Source organism: Phyllostomus discolor, chromosome 5, assembly GCF_004126475.2.
Source record: "Phyllostomus discolor isolate MPI-MPIP mPhyDis1 chromosome 5, mPhyDis1.pri.v3, whole genome shotgun sequence".
Taxonomy (NCBI): Eukaryota; Metazoa; Chordata; class Mammalia; order Chiroptera; family Phyllostomidae; genus Phyllostomus; species Phyllostomus discolor.
The window spans coordinates 58,039,924-58,055,443 of record NC_040907.2 but is presented as its reverse complement, the minus strand read 5'-3'; the positions used below and the strand labels follow the sequence as shown (position 1 = coordinate 58,055,443).

Here is a 15,520-nt window from a genome sequence, read left to right as displayed (position 1 = left end):
CTAGTCAAACCTTCGGATGACTGCTATCTCAGGAGAAACTCTAAGCTAGAACCACCAAAATCAGCCATTCCTGGATTCCTAACCCTCAGAAACTGTGTAAGAAGTATTTTAATGAAGAGGTCTATTTGTTGTTTCAAGCTGCTAAATTTTGGGATAATTTGTTATGCAGCAATAGATAACAAATATACCTGCTTTAACCTATTTTAAAAAATTATTCATCTTCTATCACGTTCAGCAGTCTTGTTAAAGTCCCTGGGCCTTTTTCTCACAGAGTGATATTAAATAAAAGAATTAGCAAAGTCCTGGAATTCATGTATTTCTAGTGCTTTCAAATGTCAACATGCTCCTCTATATTCAAGTATTATTTCAAACATAGCAAATTCTAAAAGTTCTTGATTCCTATATATAAATGTGCATTGTGAAAGGCTTTGCGGCAAACATAAGAGACAGTTAAAAGCAAAACACTGAGTGGTGTCTGATGTATCAGTTGCTTTGCTGTGACTTTTAAGTAAAAAATAAAGTGTCATAGAAGAAAAGTTTGCTTTTTTTTTCTGTACTGAAATCAGTTCTTTCCTGCCCAAAAGATGAAGGATAACTAAGGGTTCTGACTGTGCAGGTGTAGAGAGAAAAAAAAAAAGAACCTCAGCAAAAGAACTGTGCAGCCTGATCAAAGATGTCAGTAGCATAGGAGAGAAAGACATTAAAGGTGAAGTGGCAGGGGAAAGTATTACAGAATACAGGGTATAGGAATAAATACTATGTCAAAAATAGGAGTCAAAAGTGACATAAGAACAGTAAGAAATGATAGTGGATAAACTAAGTGAGTTTATAAAGATTTCCTGCAAAGTCCTACAAATATTGTAACAATAGGACACTGAGATTATTGTACTGAAGTATTTTAAATATACAGAGACACATGTTTATTTTATTTTTTAACAAAGATTTATTTTTTGGGGGGTGGGGTGGGAGAGAGAGAAGGAGAGAAACATCGATTGGTTGCCTCTTGCACACCCTCAACCAAGGACCTGGCCTTCAACCCAGGCATGTGCCCTGACCAGGAATCAAACCAGCGACCTTTCGGTGTGCAGGCCAAGCCAGCATTCAACCCACTGAGCCATACCAGCCAGGGGCAGAGAGATATGTTTACAGTGCAAAACATTAAGTTCATGTGGTGGAATCAAAGAGGGTGGCATGAGACAACAGAGTGTGGCAGACAACAAAGAAAACAGGGATGAGACTGAGATTCGGATCTGGTTTCTCAGTCTATCTCCAACCCTATAACCTAGCTAGGAAGAGATTCTGCTCATATTTGTATGGTTTGGTTATTAAATTATATATGTTTAATAGCTTAAAAATGTAATTATGTACATTTTCTATACTGTACATATTTAATTATCCTAAAATACACCTCTTTATTAAAAGCCCCAAATCAAGAGTACTATTTTTATGTCGAGGTAAACCCTTCTCACCATCAGGTGTCTACAGTGGTATCTGGGAAGCATCACTCTCGTGACCAAACGTGTCTGAATACTAACCGAGCAGTGGTGGGAAAGGGCGATGTCTGAATAGGGATGGATGCGTGTACACCAACAGGATACATTTATATTGTGTTTGATGGCATTATTAATCAAAACATTTTAAATTATTAAAATGCAAGTACTTGGACTTTATTCATTATAAAACTGTCTTTTATCCCAGCTAGTACACAAAGAAAACATTTACACTTGATTTCAATGCTTCTGCAGTTGTCTGCGTTCTCTGTGTTTGCACGTGAGTCTTTTATGGAGACTGCAAGTACAATTATGCCCTTGCTATACATAAGCATTATATGACATACTCAATACACCAGCAAGATACACCATCACTTTTTTATTTGGCAGTAGTAGAAATACATCCATGTTATACTGCTTATTTTGGATAAAGAGCCAGTGCTGTTTGGGTTTTTTTTTTTTGCTACTATAGTGTTTCACTTTTACATAAACTAGTTAGTGCAGTCCTTACATTTAGGAAATAGATACATTTACTGATGATATCAGCCAAGTAAAGCTAATACACGGTTGTTCTCAAACTAAGCAAAACATAACACAATATAATCATTAGGAACAAAAAACAGGATGCCCTTATTTCCATTAATTATAGATTATACAAATTCCTAAGTCTCACATACAGAGCTATTTCTACATTTGATTAATATAAGCAAATCACCAAAATTTTGAATTCAGCCTAATTTGTAAAATATTTTGAAATGTATATTCCAAATAATTCCATAATGTGTTCACATTAAAATATAAGCAAATTATGTTATAAACATAATTTAAAACTTCTGATTATGAAAGGTCACAGAGAAGTATATTAAATGTTACTTTGGCATTCCTATTTCGTATGTTTAAAGGAGATAAAGCATTCTTTTGTAATGCAAATAATCATTCCTTAGCTAATCATTTAAGTACAAAATGTTAGATCTTTAAGGCAAGAAAAAGTTTGTAAATATTTTTATAAAGTCAATTAATTCAACAAACTAATATAATCATAGTAAATGGATGGAAATACAGAATATTGGAGAGAAAGTGCTTTGGAGCTGACTATAACAGAATGAAAAACCTGACTTCTTTTTAAAAAGATAATCTAATTTTGACATTTAATAAACATATTTTAAGTGTTAGAGAAGAAATAACTAGCCTTTTAGTTAAAAGTTTAGAGAAACCAAAATAGAAAAAAATGCCAAATATAAATCACCTGAACACTCATCTTTTTTCTCCCAGAAAACAGAAGGGGGAAAAATTCATTTTCTCAGGACTAATTCAGGGCCCTCTTAAAATTTACATACAGAAGTGGATAGTAGGACTCATGTGGCAATGGCAATTTTCTGATAATACTACCATGAGTAAATGTTAAACAAGGTTTCAACCTAAAAGATTTTAAACTAGTTTAAATCATTTTCTTTTATTTTAAAAAACATTAACTGTTTAACCCAATTTCAAGGAAAATTGCAATTGGTATATATGTCTTAAGTGCTCTTCTGTGGTCAAAAATATTTTAAAGAGATATTTCTTTTAAAAAAGTCATTTCTTCTCTTACAATAGAGAAGTTTTTTTCCTATACTTATTACCCTGAAATTCTATTTAGTCACGCTTGACTCTTCCATTAAAGGCCACAAAGAAAGCACTTCCCCAAGTAGTAGCTACTGAACTGACCCGAAACTAAGCAAACTCAAGCCCTTAATTAGACAAACCAATCTCTTGAATATGGCCAACTTTTTTTAAAAGGTGAAATAAAAAAGAAAAAGAAAAATGCCTTCTGGAAAGCCATTCATCTTACCTGATGAAATAAATTCTTCAGTTATTTTACATAGTAGCAGCATTATTAAATAGTGCAATTCTTCAAAATAGATTTCAAACAATATCTTCCTCAAATAAAAGAGTAATCAAGTTTACTTATAGCTTTGTTTATAAAACCACAGTTTAAAATATTTAGCCCCCACCAAACAGGAAAATTAATATAAACAATAACTGTCTTGCCTACATGATAATGGAAATGTGTGTGTGTATGTGTGTGGCTCATTCAAGGCCAGTGGTACCTCAGCAAGAAGCTAAAAATACAAGGTATAAATTAAAAACTAGAACATTACATAATGGAATTTTTAGCTTTGACACTTCTAATGATATTTCTCCATCAATAATAAGAATTATAAATAGCCAATTCTTAAATTAAGAATGTATATAAGAAAAGTCAAAGAGCTATATGCTCAAAAATTATGAGAACAATGTCTTATTATTTAGTGCTATAGCCTGAACAGTATGGAACACAGTACATGCAAACAGCATGAAGGTGTTGAATCTCGTATTTTGTAACTACTGTTACCTAAATGTGGCATATGCATACATTTAAAACCTTAAAAGATTATGCCCCCCACTTTTCATTTTCTATTCATTAATCAGAAACTAGATACTTAAATCTAAAAATGCATTTAAAAAATATAGTTAAATCCTTCTGGGTAACTCACTCCTAAAATGAATAAAGCCCACTTTAAAAACAAAATCAGCAAATCCAATCCATTGACATACTGTGTCAGCCACTCCTAATAAGTGGTATATGATTTAGACACAAAGTTAATACAACTTTGAAAGTATCAAATATACTCTAAAGAGCCTTACTTATATGAACAACCCATTTGTTCATATATTTATCATAAAGGACATGAAATATACTTCTATACCATTAAAAATAATTTGTCTCAGTGTCCTTTGATGGAAGACTGGATAAAGAGGATATGGCACATATATTCTAAGGAATATTACTCAGTCATAAGAAAAGATGAAATACTGCCATTTGCGACAACATGGAGGGACCTTGAGAACATTATGCTAAGTGAAATAAGTCACTGAGGAAAAGCGGAGAACCATATGATTTCACTCACACGTAGGGTATAAAGCTGACACTCACAGACACAGACACAGCATGCTGGTTACCAGAGCAAAGGGGATGGGGGATTAGGAGAGGGTGAAAGGGGGCCGAATATGTGGTGACAGAAGACAGCCTGACTGGGGGTGGGCACACAGTGCAGCACACGGAGCACGGACCCCGGAAATCTGCACTTGGAACCTCGGTGACCCCACGAACCAGTGTCACCCCAATAAAGTCAATGAAAGTATTTTGTTCTACATTCATGGGGGGAAACCCACTTTTTAAAACCTCATGAAGATTGAAAGTATGAATATTTTAAAAATATGGACATAATATGACAAAATGTACTAAGTTCTCTGTGAGAATAACTAAAAACCAGTTTTGTAGAAGGAGTAAGGAGAAATCATTTTACTGTACCAAGATTAGTAACTTCAGATGTTGGGAGATAGTCTAAAAACTACACAGAAAATATTTTAATTGCCTGTCGTAGTTAGTAAATGTTATCTTTTAATCAATATTCATGTAAGAGAAAAATGCTGTAATCTATGGAAAGATAAAAGAAATTTCTTTAGTGTCTCTATTGTAACTTATAGGACCAACAGTAATATATTTTGGAAATAGTAAATCTAATATAAACTTATAACCTGTAAACATCTCAGTGTCAATTCATTTAAATGTTTTATAACAATACTGAACCATTACAATTTATTTGATTCAAATTCATAAGCAAATACACAAGCAATAATGTAAGCAGTACATATTAAACACCACTGTTGTCTAAACTCGATTAAACAAATGAATAGCTTTACAATTAAAAATACATTTTCAGGCAAAGTTAAGCTTATCGACACTGGAGTAATGCATTCTTGTATGTGTGGGCCACACAGGTCTTAGCTAAAGTGTTTAATTTCAAGGTGCACAGCACAGAAACAGAGCTTTTGAGAATGATACTGGATACTCCAGATAGCTTCAAGATGACAAATCAACTCCCAAGTACTGGCTTCAGTTCAAGCAATATTTCTGTAAAATATGCAACATTTCACAACTTCAATTATTACCTAAAGACTACAAAAAGCTGCTTTGGATACACTACACAGGGATTCAATGACAGAACTTCTGTGTCAGTACAGTGCGGTCACTCACTCTATACTAGATTGTTTTCCCTCCCTGAGTCCATATCCACCAATTCTGTGTCATGTTACAGAATCAATAGTTACCTTAAAACAGTTCATAGCACACTCAAATGGTCTGATTTTCATGACACTTATTGCACTTTGGCTTCCACTAGGCCACTGGACATCACATGACCATGACTACTTGTACAACTACTTGTGTGCCTCAGCGCGTCAGCTCCAAGATAGGCCATTAAAAGTTCAGTGCGGCGAATAAGTAACTGCATGAGGTCTTCGGCCAAAGTCTCTATACTGGAATAGCGTACTTTCTCGAAGTCAAATATGTCTTTGAGAAAGAAAAGAACCTGATTCTGGAAAACAAACATGAAACAAACTGACATTATATCAAAATTATATTAAATATAAATAGTTACTAATGTTGTAACATGCATTAAATTAGGAGTCAGAAGGCCTGAGTTCCAGTGCTATTTCTTTAAAAAAATTATTTTAAATTTATTGATTGATTTTAAAGAGAAGAAAGGGAGAAACGGGGAGGGGGAAAGGGAGGATGGAAAGGAGAGATCGATTTGTTGTTCCACTTATTTATGCATTCATTGGTTAATCTTGATTCTTGTATGTGCCCCAGGGATGGAACCTGCAACCTTGGCACATGGGGACAATGCTGTAACCAATTGAGCTACCGGGCCGGGCCGTAGTGCTAGTTTCCTATCTCACTGGAGAAGGGACATTGAAGAAGTGTTTAATCTCTTTGGAGTCTCATTTTCTTTTTCTGTAAAATAAGGGGCAATACTTCATGTCCTTTTTTTACTACTCAGGGCTAATGTTATAATAAAAAAAAATCTATAGGAAATGCCTGAAAACCTTAAAGAGCTATATAAAGGTAAGGGGCTGGTATTATTCCTTTCCCAATAACTGAAGTTTTCAATGTTAACTATGAGCAGGGGTACTACTTTAGGACAGAACAGTAAACCATTTCTAATAATTGTGATTTACAAGCTTTAAATGTATGTTTTTCTGTATATAAAAAAACTTAAGATACATGAAAAATAACTTCAGGTCCCAAATCAGTGAAAGAATGAAGACTATTCATTTTACTAAGTTAATACTTATGCCCCCACTCATTTGAAGCACGTTGTATCAAGTCTCAGGCTGCTATGCCATCATGAAAATAAAAGTAATTTTAAAGAGTAAAAAAGAGGAATATTTAATTTCTGTCCTAGAGAAACCAAGTGTTAAGAAGTACTAAGAAAACATGCCTCTTAGGCTCACTGGATTTTGTACCTGGATGGTCATTAACAATCAACCCACCTTGGGAACCCACCAAGCTCCCTCATTTTACAGATGCAGGAGGACAAAGCATGATTTGCCCAGAGTCAGACTGTTTATTAATGATAGACTTAATCCCCAGTGTAAATTTTTCACACTAAATGCATAGTGCACACTAAATGCACACTTTAACTTTTATTTGGGAGGTTGAGTAAACTAGTCAAAAATAATGAGTTTCAAATGATAGTAAAATAAACATGTATGTAAGTGCTACCTTAAAAGCACATTAAAAAATTTATTTTTTTTAATGAGAGGAATAGTGAAACTTCCAAACTTTCAAACATAAAAACTTTCAAATTCATACTTGCTTCTATTTACTTTTTTATTTACTCCTTAAAACTCTGCCTGAACTCAAGGCTTTTGAGTGAGGAAGGAAAAGAGTGAGGCTTTTCTTGGCACTACGCTAAGCAGAAGGCTGCAATGACCTATATAACATGTGTTTTGGCAAACCTAAACTGCTGACATTGGGATACAACTTCAGACTCTCATGTTATTTCTTACAACTGGGATTTTATCATCCATATTGCCTTGAACCAGAACTTCTTTCTAAATTGCCACAAGAGCAATAAAGGCAAATATTTATTTTATAAATTTCAAAAGCATCCAGGCATGAAGAACAAACTGTCTACAGCAATTTGACTAGAACATCATAACCCCGTCCAAGAACATGTATCCATCACAGAGGGAACTGAGAAGGTGATGGACTTGCATCTATTCCAGGGTAAAGCACCATGTCTACATAATACTGATCCATGGGCATTTAAATACTGAATTTAGGTGACTTTTCTAACTTTACTTTTAAAGAAAATTCTTTCTTCTAAAAACGCAAAACAAAACAGAATAATACCTTACTGGCTCTTCGATTTAGAAAAAAGAGATGATTCAATTACTGGACATACCTTAAAGAAGCAACATAAATCATAGAGAGAATTCCTAGGACCCAAAAAGCCCCAGGCCAGGACAGGGCTGATATGCTCACAGATGGCATAAAAATGGGCAAAAAATCCATCTGGGATCTGTTGGGAGGTAAAGGAGAATCGAGTTATTTTTACCTTTTTGAATGTGCTTCCTCTTTAGGAACTTAAATTGCTGCCCATCATGTGACCAGCTCCTTATGAGGGAAGACCAGGGTCAATGATGCGCCAGCCTAGTAAGAAAGTTAATAAACTTGCAAGTGGCTTTAGTCACAGAATGTTTTCTGAAATTTCATAACCTAGCCAATAGTGTCAAATATGCTGAGAAACATTATTTCTTAAAGGCATTTTCACTTCATAAGTACACTTTGTATAAAAAAGCAATCATATCAGTGTTATAACCAAGCAAAAACGAGAATGGCACAGCATTCCTTAGCAGCAAAATTTTTAGGATTAGTGAGACTGCCATGGTTTCAGCTATTAAAAAATTCTACTCCATCACTTAATTACATTATCTGAAAAAGACTGAAACAAATTCTAAATGATTAAGTACAAAACTGTGCTCACCAGAATCCTTTTAGTTAAGAAATGAGATATTAGTGAAGCATTTACTTGTGTAATTGCCTCTTCTTGTGAAATAGTAATACATACAGTTGTGCTTTAGAAAACTCTCTAGTTTATCAATAACTTTTTGAATGTCCCTGGTTAAATAAGATCCTGTGGAATTTGTCACACAGCATTGATTGAAGATAACTATGCCTTAAGATTTTTTCTCTTGGAGGGAAAAAAGTTTTTCTATTTTACAGGTGCTAAGATATCTCCTAAACCTCAATTTAAGAAATATATTACAACAGCAATTGCCAGGTAAGGAGTACTCATTATATTCCAGATAATGAGCTAGAGTTTATTTAATTTAATAAAACATTCCTGAAAAAGTAGGTCATGTCAACATTCTAATATGTAAGAAGTAATACTTCAGAGGGATTAAATAACCAGTCCTAAATCACCCATAGCTAGTCAGTGAAGGCCAAAAAGTTATCAGGATGTACTGAAGTTATTATTCTAGTATAAGAGTTGTTCTCCATAAATTAAAATTCTAAACCTTATATAGACTCTGACTGTATCAGGAGTTCAGACAGGTAAGAAGTTAGCATGGGCTGAAGTAGAAGAGACATGCTTCACCAAGGAATAATTCTGGTGAAGAGGTTAAGCAACTTACTAGTGGTCATGGCTAGTAAGTGGCATTTGAAACCAGGCAGCCTCACTCCAGAATCCATGCCATTGACTATGGGAATGAAAGGTGAGAACACTAAGTAGTGGGTGAGATGGGCTGAAGGATGTACAACATGGAGGCAGGATATAAATTTTGAGACTTCTTTTTGTAGAGCCTCTTATTTAAACAAAACAGCTATTAGAATCAAACCAGTCCCAGCTGGTGTAGCTCAGTGGATTGACCATGGGCCTGTGAACCAAAGGATCAAATCATTATTTCTCATTTGGATTACACAAAGTGCAAACCACTATATTAAACAACTGTCTAAAATCTTAAAACATCATTAAGTGAAAAAACAAAAACCAAAACCCTCTCAGGGCTGTTTCCAAACCTAAACCCTCTCCCACTTAGTAGAAATCTCACACATGCCTCAAGACTTGCTACACTAAACTCTACAGAATGTTAAGGAAAAGAGAGAGAGAATTCAAAAAAGGAGAATCCAATCATGTACCAGTAAGTCACTCCTCTAGCTTGAGGGACAGTCTTTATGACCTGCCATTCCCGCTTGAGAACTGACTCAGATGGATCTTTCACGGGAACCTCAAATTACTTAACGAAGAAGTCCACAGAACTTTACCTTCATCTGTTGCCTTTTCTGTTTCAGCACCGACCAACAACTTGAAGCCACAGCCTAAATATATACAGAGGAGAAAAAGCAAGACTTCAATTTATAACTATATAAATTTTCCATTTAGAAAAGAGTGATTTTTATTAGAAATTCAAAGTTGATGGGTCTAAATGTTTAAAACATTAACTACTAATAAGAATAAGCCCAGGTTCCTTCTATTGTTTGCAAATATTAATGATAATGTATTTTGTTTTTATAAATTTTAAAATTAAGTATAAAGTCTCTAAAGAAAAAGCTGAACTCTGATACCAAAGAATTTGCAATTCGAATTCAAATCTCAGAGTTTTTAAATTCTGTTCCTATGGGAAAGGAGTAAAAATCTATATACATAGATGCACATACACAATAAAGGTTTTATGCATAACAGTGAAGACTAAGCACTCCCCCCACCAAGAATAGTACTGCTGGAAATAATTGTGGGTAAAACTAAGTTTCATCCAAATAAAGAAGTAATAAAATATAACTATAATGATAGGGACAATGTACCCAAGTGGATCCTGAAGAAATCTGACCCTACTCTGGCATGACCCAACTTTAATCAAGGTTAATTTACCAAATTAGCAATGGAAATGGAGATAACATGTACCTTTTAGGGTGAGAACATACTCTGAAGGAAAAGTGGATTTATTAAAACTGTTGTAAAATTTAATATTAGAAATGTGCAAAAATAATTGTGAAACAACCCATTGGAACATTTTCATTTTAAGCAGTCAAACTTCATCATGAATATCTATCCCACCTATTTCCAGGTACACATTAAAGCCCCCCGCAAAAATGTTGACTAGAGAATTGAGCACAAAAACCAACAGAAACTGAAAACATTGAAAGTGCAGAATACCATTTAAACCTGGTTTGGGTGGGGGAGGGGGCACGTGCTCATTTTGTTCTCCTCTAATTTTTTATAGTATTCCAGAACATGAATCCCCATATTTTTCTCTAAAAATATATATTGTCTTTTGACTGCAACTGCTATATTTCAGTTCAGACATAGAGCCATTTCAGTTACCAACAATATTTTGTGAGGCCTGAACTACTGTGAAGCCTAAGGTATTTTGTTCTGCTGTTGTTTTTGTTTCTAGATTTAAAGAAATACTGAATATTTCAGGTCAAGACAAGGACTGATAGAAGAGCCAAAAAGGAAATTTCATCAGAAGACATTATATATTATACACATGTGATCCTCAGTGTCCACATTAGTCATACTATAGGCGATGTACACATATATCTTACTAATATTCCCATTTCTGGCCACTTTTCATTACATTTACATGGTTGAGAAAGATAAACCACCACTTACGGTTTCTTTGAAGGAGGAGTTTAGCCAGCGATTATTTACTACATTCTGTATGGATGTGGGTGGGTTTTCTAAATCCTCAAAGGAATCCATTAATATAAAATCCAGAACAACATCATAAAAATTTAGATTATTCACCTGCATTAAATTATGAGTTAAAACAGAAATTGTTATTACAGAGAGCTAAAATAAAGTCTGAGCCAGGGCTTCATACTTTCTAACAGCTGGGTGTTTTTAGTTTAGTCAGATTATATCTCTGACAAAAAGAAGAGGAAGAAGAGAGACAAACATGAAAACAACTCAAGCCCAGAAATTACAATTCCCATGATAGCTGTTCCTTCCTCCATCCCATAAGGTGAAATGAAGCTCTCCCTTCACTCTATTCCAGGAGTCCTCTGTTTGTGCTTTTATTATCCACAAAGCTCATTCTGTTTTATCACTGAGTTATTGGTGCAGCTGTCTGTCTTCCCCACCACATGAACCTCTTGCTTTTTTGTTCATTCATGAATATTTTATTGTACTATTTGCTGTACCAGGTGCTCAGGCTTCCACAGTAAGCAAACTAGATGCTTGGAGTTGCGTGGGGAAAACAGACAGCAATAAATAATCCCACAAATACACAACTACAAACTGTGATAAGCACAGTACAGGAAAAAGTACATGGTAATCTGAGAGTTTGCAGTGGGCTTCTAAACTAGACTGGATGTCACAGTCTGGTGACATCTAGACTTTCTTCAGGGAGTGAGGCATCCAGGTACTGAAAATAGTGTATTAGGACTTTAAGGTAAGAAGGGACAGAGTGGTGCACCAAAGAAAGTTGCAGCAAGTGTGCTGTAGCTCATGACAGCAGAGAACGCAGAGGTGAGACTATGTTGAAGGCGCAGCTCCTGCAGAGTTTATGGCCCATGTTAATGATTCTGGATATTATCTTCACAGTATTTTAGGGGTGTAGCGGTGGAGAGGAGATGGATGATCAGATATGTATTTTTAAAGACAATTTGGGCAGCAATGTGGAGAGTGGAATGCAAAGGAAAAAGAGTGAATGCAGAGAGGGGAGGAGTAGGCAAGGAATCAGGGAACACAAAGGAGCTGAGGTAGTCCACAGAAGGCAACAGTTATTCTGACAACAGTGGGGCTGGCAGAAATAGAGAAAAGTTGAAGACATGGAAAGATATTTGGAAGTTAAAATGACAAAACTTAAGAGGAGAATACAATAAAGTAGGTGAGGGCCAGGGAGGTATAAAGGAAAAGACCCAGGTTTCTGGCCTGCACAACTGAATGGGAGCCGATGCCATCACCAAGTGGGGTACACTGGAAAAGGAAAGATTATGCCTCCGTGTCTCTGCACCTGCTGTTTTCCCTGCCTAGAAAGCCTTGTAGTCCCTTGCAAACTCAGTCTTTAAGCTTCCATGACCACAAAATGTTCCAGGCTCACCACGTACTTCCCCTATCCCAAGGCTGAAATCAGCCATTTTCCCAAGGAGTTCTAGTTCATTTTAGTGTGGACTGGCACTTAAAAGCCAAGATGTGTGTGCCCTGGAGGAGTAACTTCTTTGAGGTGCTGCTGCTCCCAGACCCTCTCCGTGAACAGAGCTGGGAAGTACATGTATGTGTATGTATTTGCAAGACTTTATATTTATTTCTGTATCTATCATAAACTCTGAATTTATACTGACACCTCCAAATCCAACCCTAGCTTTTTATACCTCTGCTCTCCAGCAGTAAGACACCTGGCTTCAATTATTCTCCATAGATTTGTTTGTTTAATCCTGTACATGTAGTCAATGCCCTGCTTCCAGTGAGCTGCCCATGTGAAAGCATGTATGCACAGGCTACCATTTCTACCCTGCTTGGGCCTGCTCTTGACTTTCAGAAGGGAGAGGGAGAAGATAAAGACTTTTTTTTTTTAAAATATTTTATTTATTTATTTATTTTAGAGAGGGGAGGGAGGGAGGGAGAGAGAGAGAAAGAGGGAGAGAGAGAAAGAGAAACATCAATGTGGGGTTGCTGGGGGTTATGGCCTGCAACCCAGGAATGTACCCTGGCTGGGAATCGAACCTGGGACACTTTGGTTCCCAGCCCGCGCTCAATCCACTGAGCTATGCCAGCCAGGGCAAGACTTTTTAATAAACAATGATTTTCAACTGTTGCCCCAATGTACAAAGCCTATGGTTGCTATTGTTTACGACTCTGTCATAAACACCACTACACATTTGGATTTACTGTAAAGAAACTGTGGCCTCAAACTATGTAAATATTATGTATAAATAACTAAGGGGAATAAACAGTATAAAAATATTTGAACTTACTCCTCTAGCAGCAAGTTCCATTTCAGTACTATCCCAGTGGTCAGTCTGCTCTAAAAAATAGATCATTTCATCAAAAACATCTTCAAACTTCTTTGGATTCTGCAGAAGAAAAGAGGCTTTAATTCTAAACTCAACTTTTTATAAAAATTAAATATTTTATTGTTGTTCTATTACAGCTGTCCCAATTTTCCCTTGCTCCCCTAACCCTCCTCCACTCCCACAATCAATCCCCAGCCTGTTGTCCATGCCCATGGGTCATTTATACTTGTTCTTTAACCAGGCCCTGCTTCTTCTTTCCTTCCTTATCCCCCTCACCCCTCTCCCGTGGTCACTGACAGTCTGTTCTTTGTTTCCATATCTCTGGTTCTATTTTGCTCATTAGTTTATTTTTTCATTAGGTTCCTCTTATGAGTGAGATAACATGGTATTTGTTTTTCACTGACCAGTTTATTTCATTAGGCATAAGATTTGCCAGTTCCATCCATGCTATCACAAAAGGTAGGAGTTCCTTTCTTTTTGCTGCATAGTACTCCATTGTGTAAATGTTCCACAGTTTTTTGATCTACTCACTGATGGGCACTTAATCTGTTTCCAGCACTTGGCTTGTAAATAGTGCTGCTATAAACATAGGGGTACTTAAGTGCTTTTGAATAGGTGTTTCAGGATTCTTAGGGTATAGTCCCAGTAGTAGAATCACTGGGTCAAAAGACATTTCCATTTTTAGTTTTTTGAGGAAATTCCATACTGTTTTCCACCATGGCTGCACCAGTCTGCATTCCCACCAACAGTGCACTAGGGCTCCCTTTTCTCCACATCCTCTCCAACACTTGTTTGTTGATTTATTAATGATCCTGACCATTCTGACAGGTGTGAGGTGATATTTCATTGTGGTTTTAATTTGCATCTCTCTGATGTCTGGTGACATTGAGCATCCTTTCATGTGTCTATGGATGATCTGTACATCCTTGGAGAAGTGTCTATTTAGGTTCTTTGCCCATTTTTTAATTGGATTGTTTAACTTCTTGGTGTGGAGTCATATGAGTTATTTACATTTTTTGGAGATCAAACTCTTATCCAAAGTGTCACTGGCAAATATTTCCTCCCATACAATTGGTTGCCTTTTCATTTTGATGATGGTTTCTTTAGCCGTGCAGGAGCTTTTTAATTTGATGTAGTCCCATTTGTTTATTTTTTCCTTTATTTCCCTTGCCCTAGGAGATATATTGGCAAAAATATTGCTACGTGGGTTATCTGAAATTTTACTGCCCGTGTTTTCCTCTAGGACTTTTATGGTGACACACCTTATAATTAAATCTTTTATTCATTTGAGTTTATTCTGGTGTATGGTATAAGTGTGTGGCCTAGTTTCACTTTTTTGCATGTACCAGTCCAATTTTCCCAACACCATTTATTGAAGAGGCCATTTTTACTCCTTTGTATGCTCCTGCTACCTTTGTCAAATATTAATTGACCATAGAGATATGGGTTTATTTCTGAATTCTCTACTCTGTTCCATTGATCTATATGTCTGTTCTTATGCTAGTACCAGACTGTATTGATTACAGTGACCTTGTACTATAGTTTGATATCAGGTATTGTGATCTCTCCTACTTTGCTCTTCTTTCTCAAGACTGCTGAGGCTATTTGGGGTCATTTTGGAGTCCATATAAATAGTTTAAATATTTGTTCGAGGTCTGTAAAATACACCATTGGTATTTTCAAAGGGACTGCACTGAATCCATAAGTTGCTTTGGGTAGTATGGACATTTTAATGATGTTAATTCTTCCAGTCTATGAACACGATATATGCCTCCATTTATTTGTGTCTTAATTTCTTTCTTCAGTGTTCCGTAGTTTTTGGAGTGTAGATCTTTTACCTGCTTGGTTAAATTTATTCCTAGGTACTCCATTTTTCTTGTTGCTATAGTTAGACTCAACTTCATAACAAGGCTTAAACCTACAAAGTAAATGAGCTATTCTCAAGCAAATTTGTTAGGTCTTCATTCTGTTAGGTTACTGAGTCAAAATACATTTTCAACGTATGCCATATTCACTCAGTTTAAGAGTTTGTTGTTCCAACATTTTGAAGACGCCAAGACTATTTGTAAAATGTCATAAGTGAAGTGCCTACTACCCAGATATATATGCTTATTTAGGTCAGTCCTTAAGATGAAAACTTGGTCACAGAAGATACCTTCTGATGCTTTTGATACAGTTCTATTTCTTTAGGAAGAACTCT

The 15,520-nt window shown here is 35.8% G+C and overlaps 1 protein-coding gene across 3 annotated transcripts in view; it reads right to left on the bottom strand.

The window, feature by feature from the left end:
• Nucleotides 1-1,854: 1,854 nt before the first annotated feature.
• MIGA1 (mitoguardin 1) overlaps nt 1,855-15,520 on the bottom strand; it is a 75,990-nt gene continuing 62,324 nt past the window's right edge. For 2 of the 3 annotated variants that reach the window (XM_036026336.1, XM_036026335.1), the window contains 5 exons: nt 13,282-13,380; nt 10,976-11,110; nt 9,628-9,681; nt 7,763-7,879; nt 1,855-5,887 (listed from right to left, as the gene is read on the bottom strand). In XM_036026336.1, coding sequence (XP_035882229.1) covers nt 5,669-5,887; nt 7,763-7,879; nt 9,628-9,681; nt 10,976-11,110; nt 13,282-13,380 — 624 coding nt within the window. In that variant the 3' untranslated portion in view covers nt 1,855-5,668. The remainder of the gene's footprint in view (nt 5,888-7,762; nt 7,880-9,627; nt 9,682-10,975; nt 11,111-13,281; nt 13,381-15,520) is intronic. The other variant, XM_036026334.1, reaches the window with a different exon arrangement.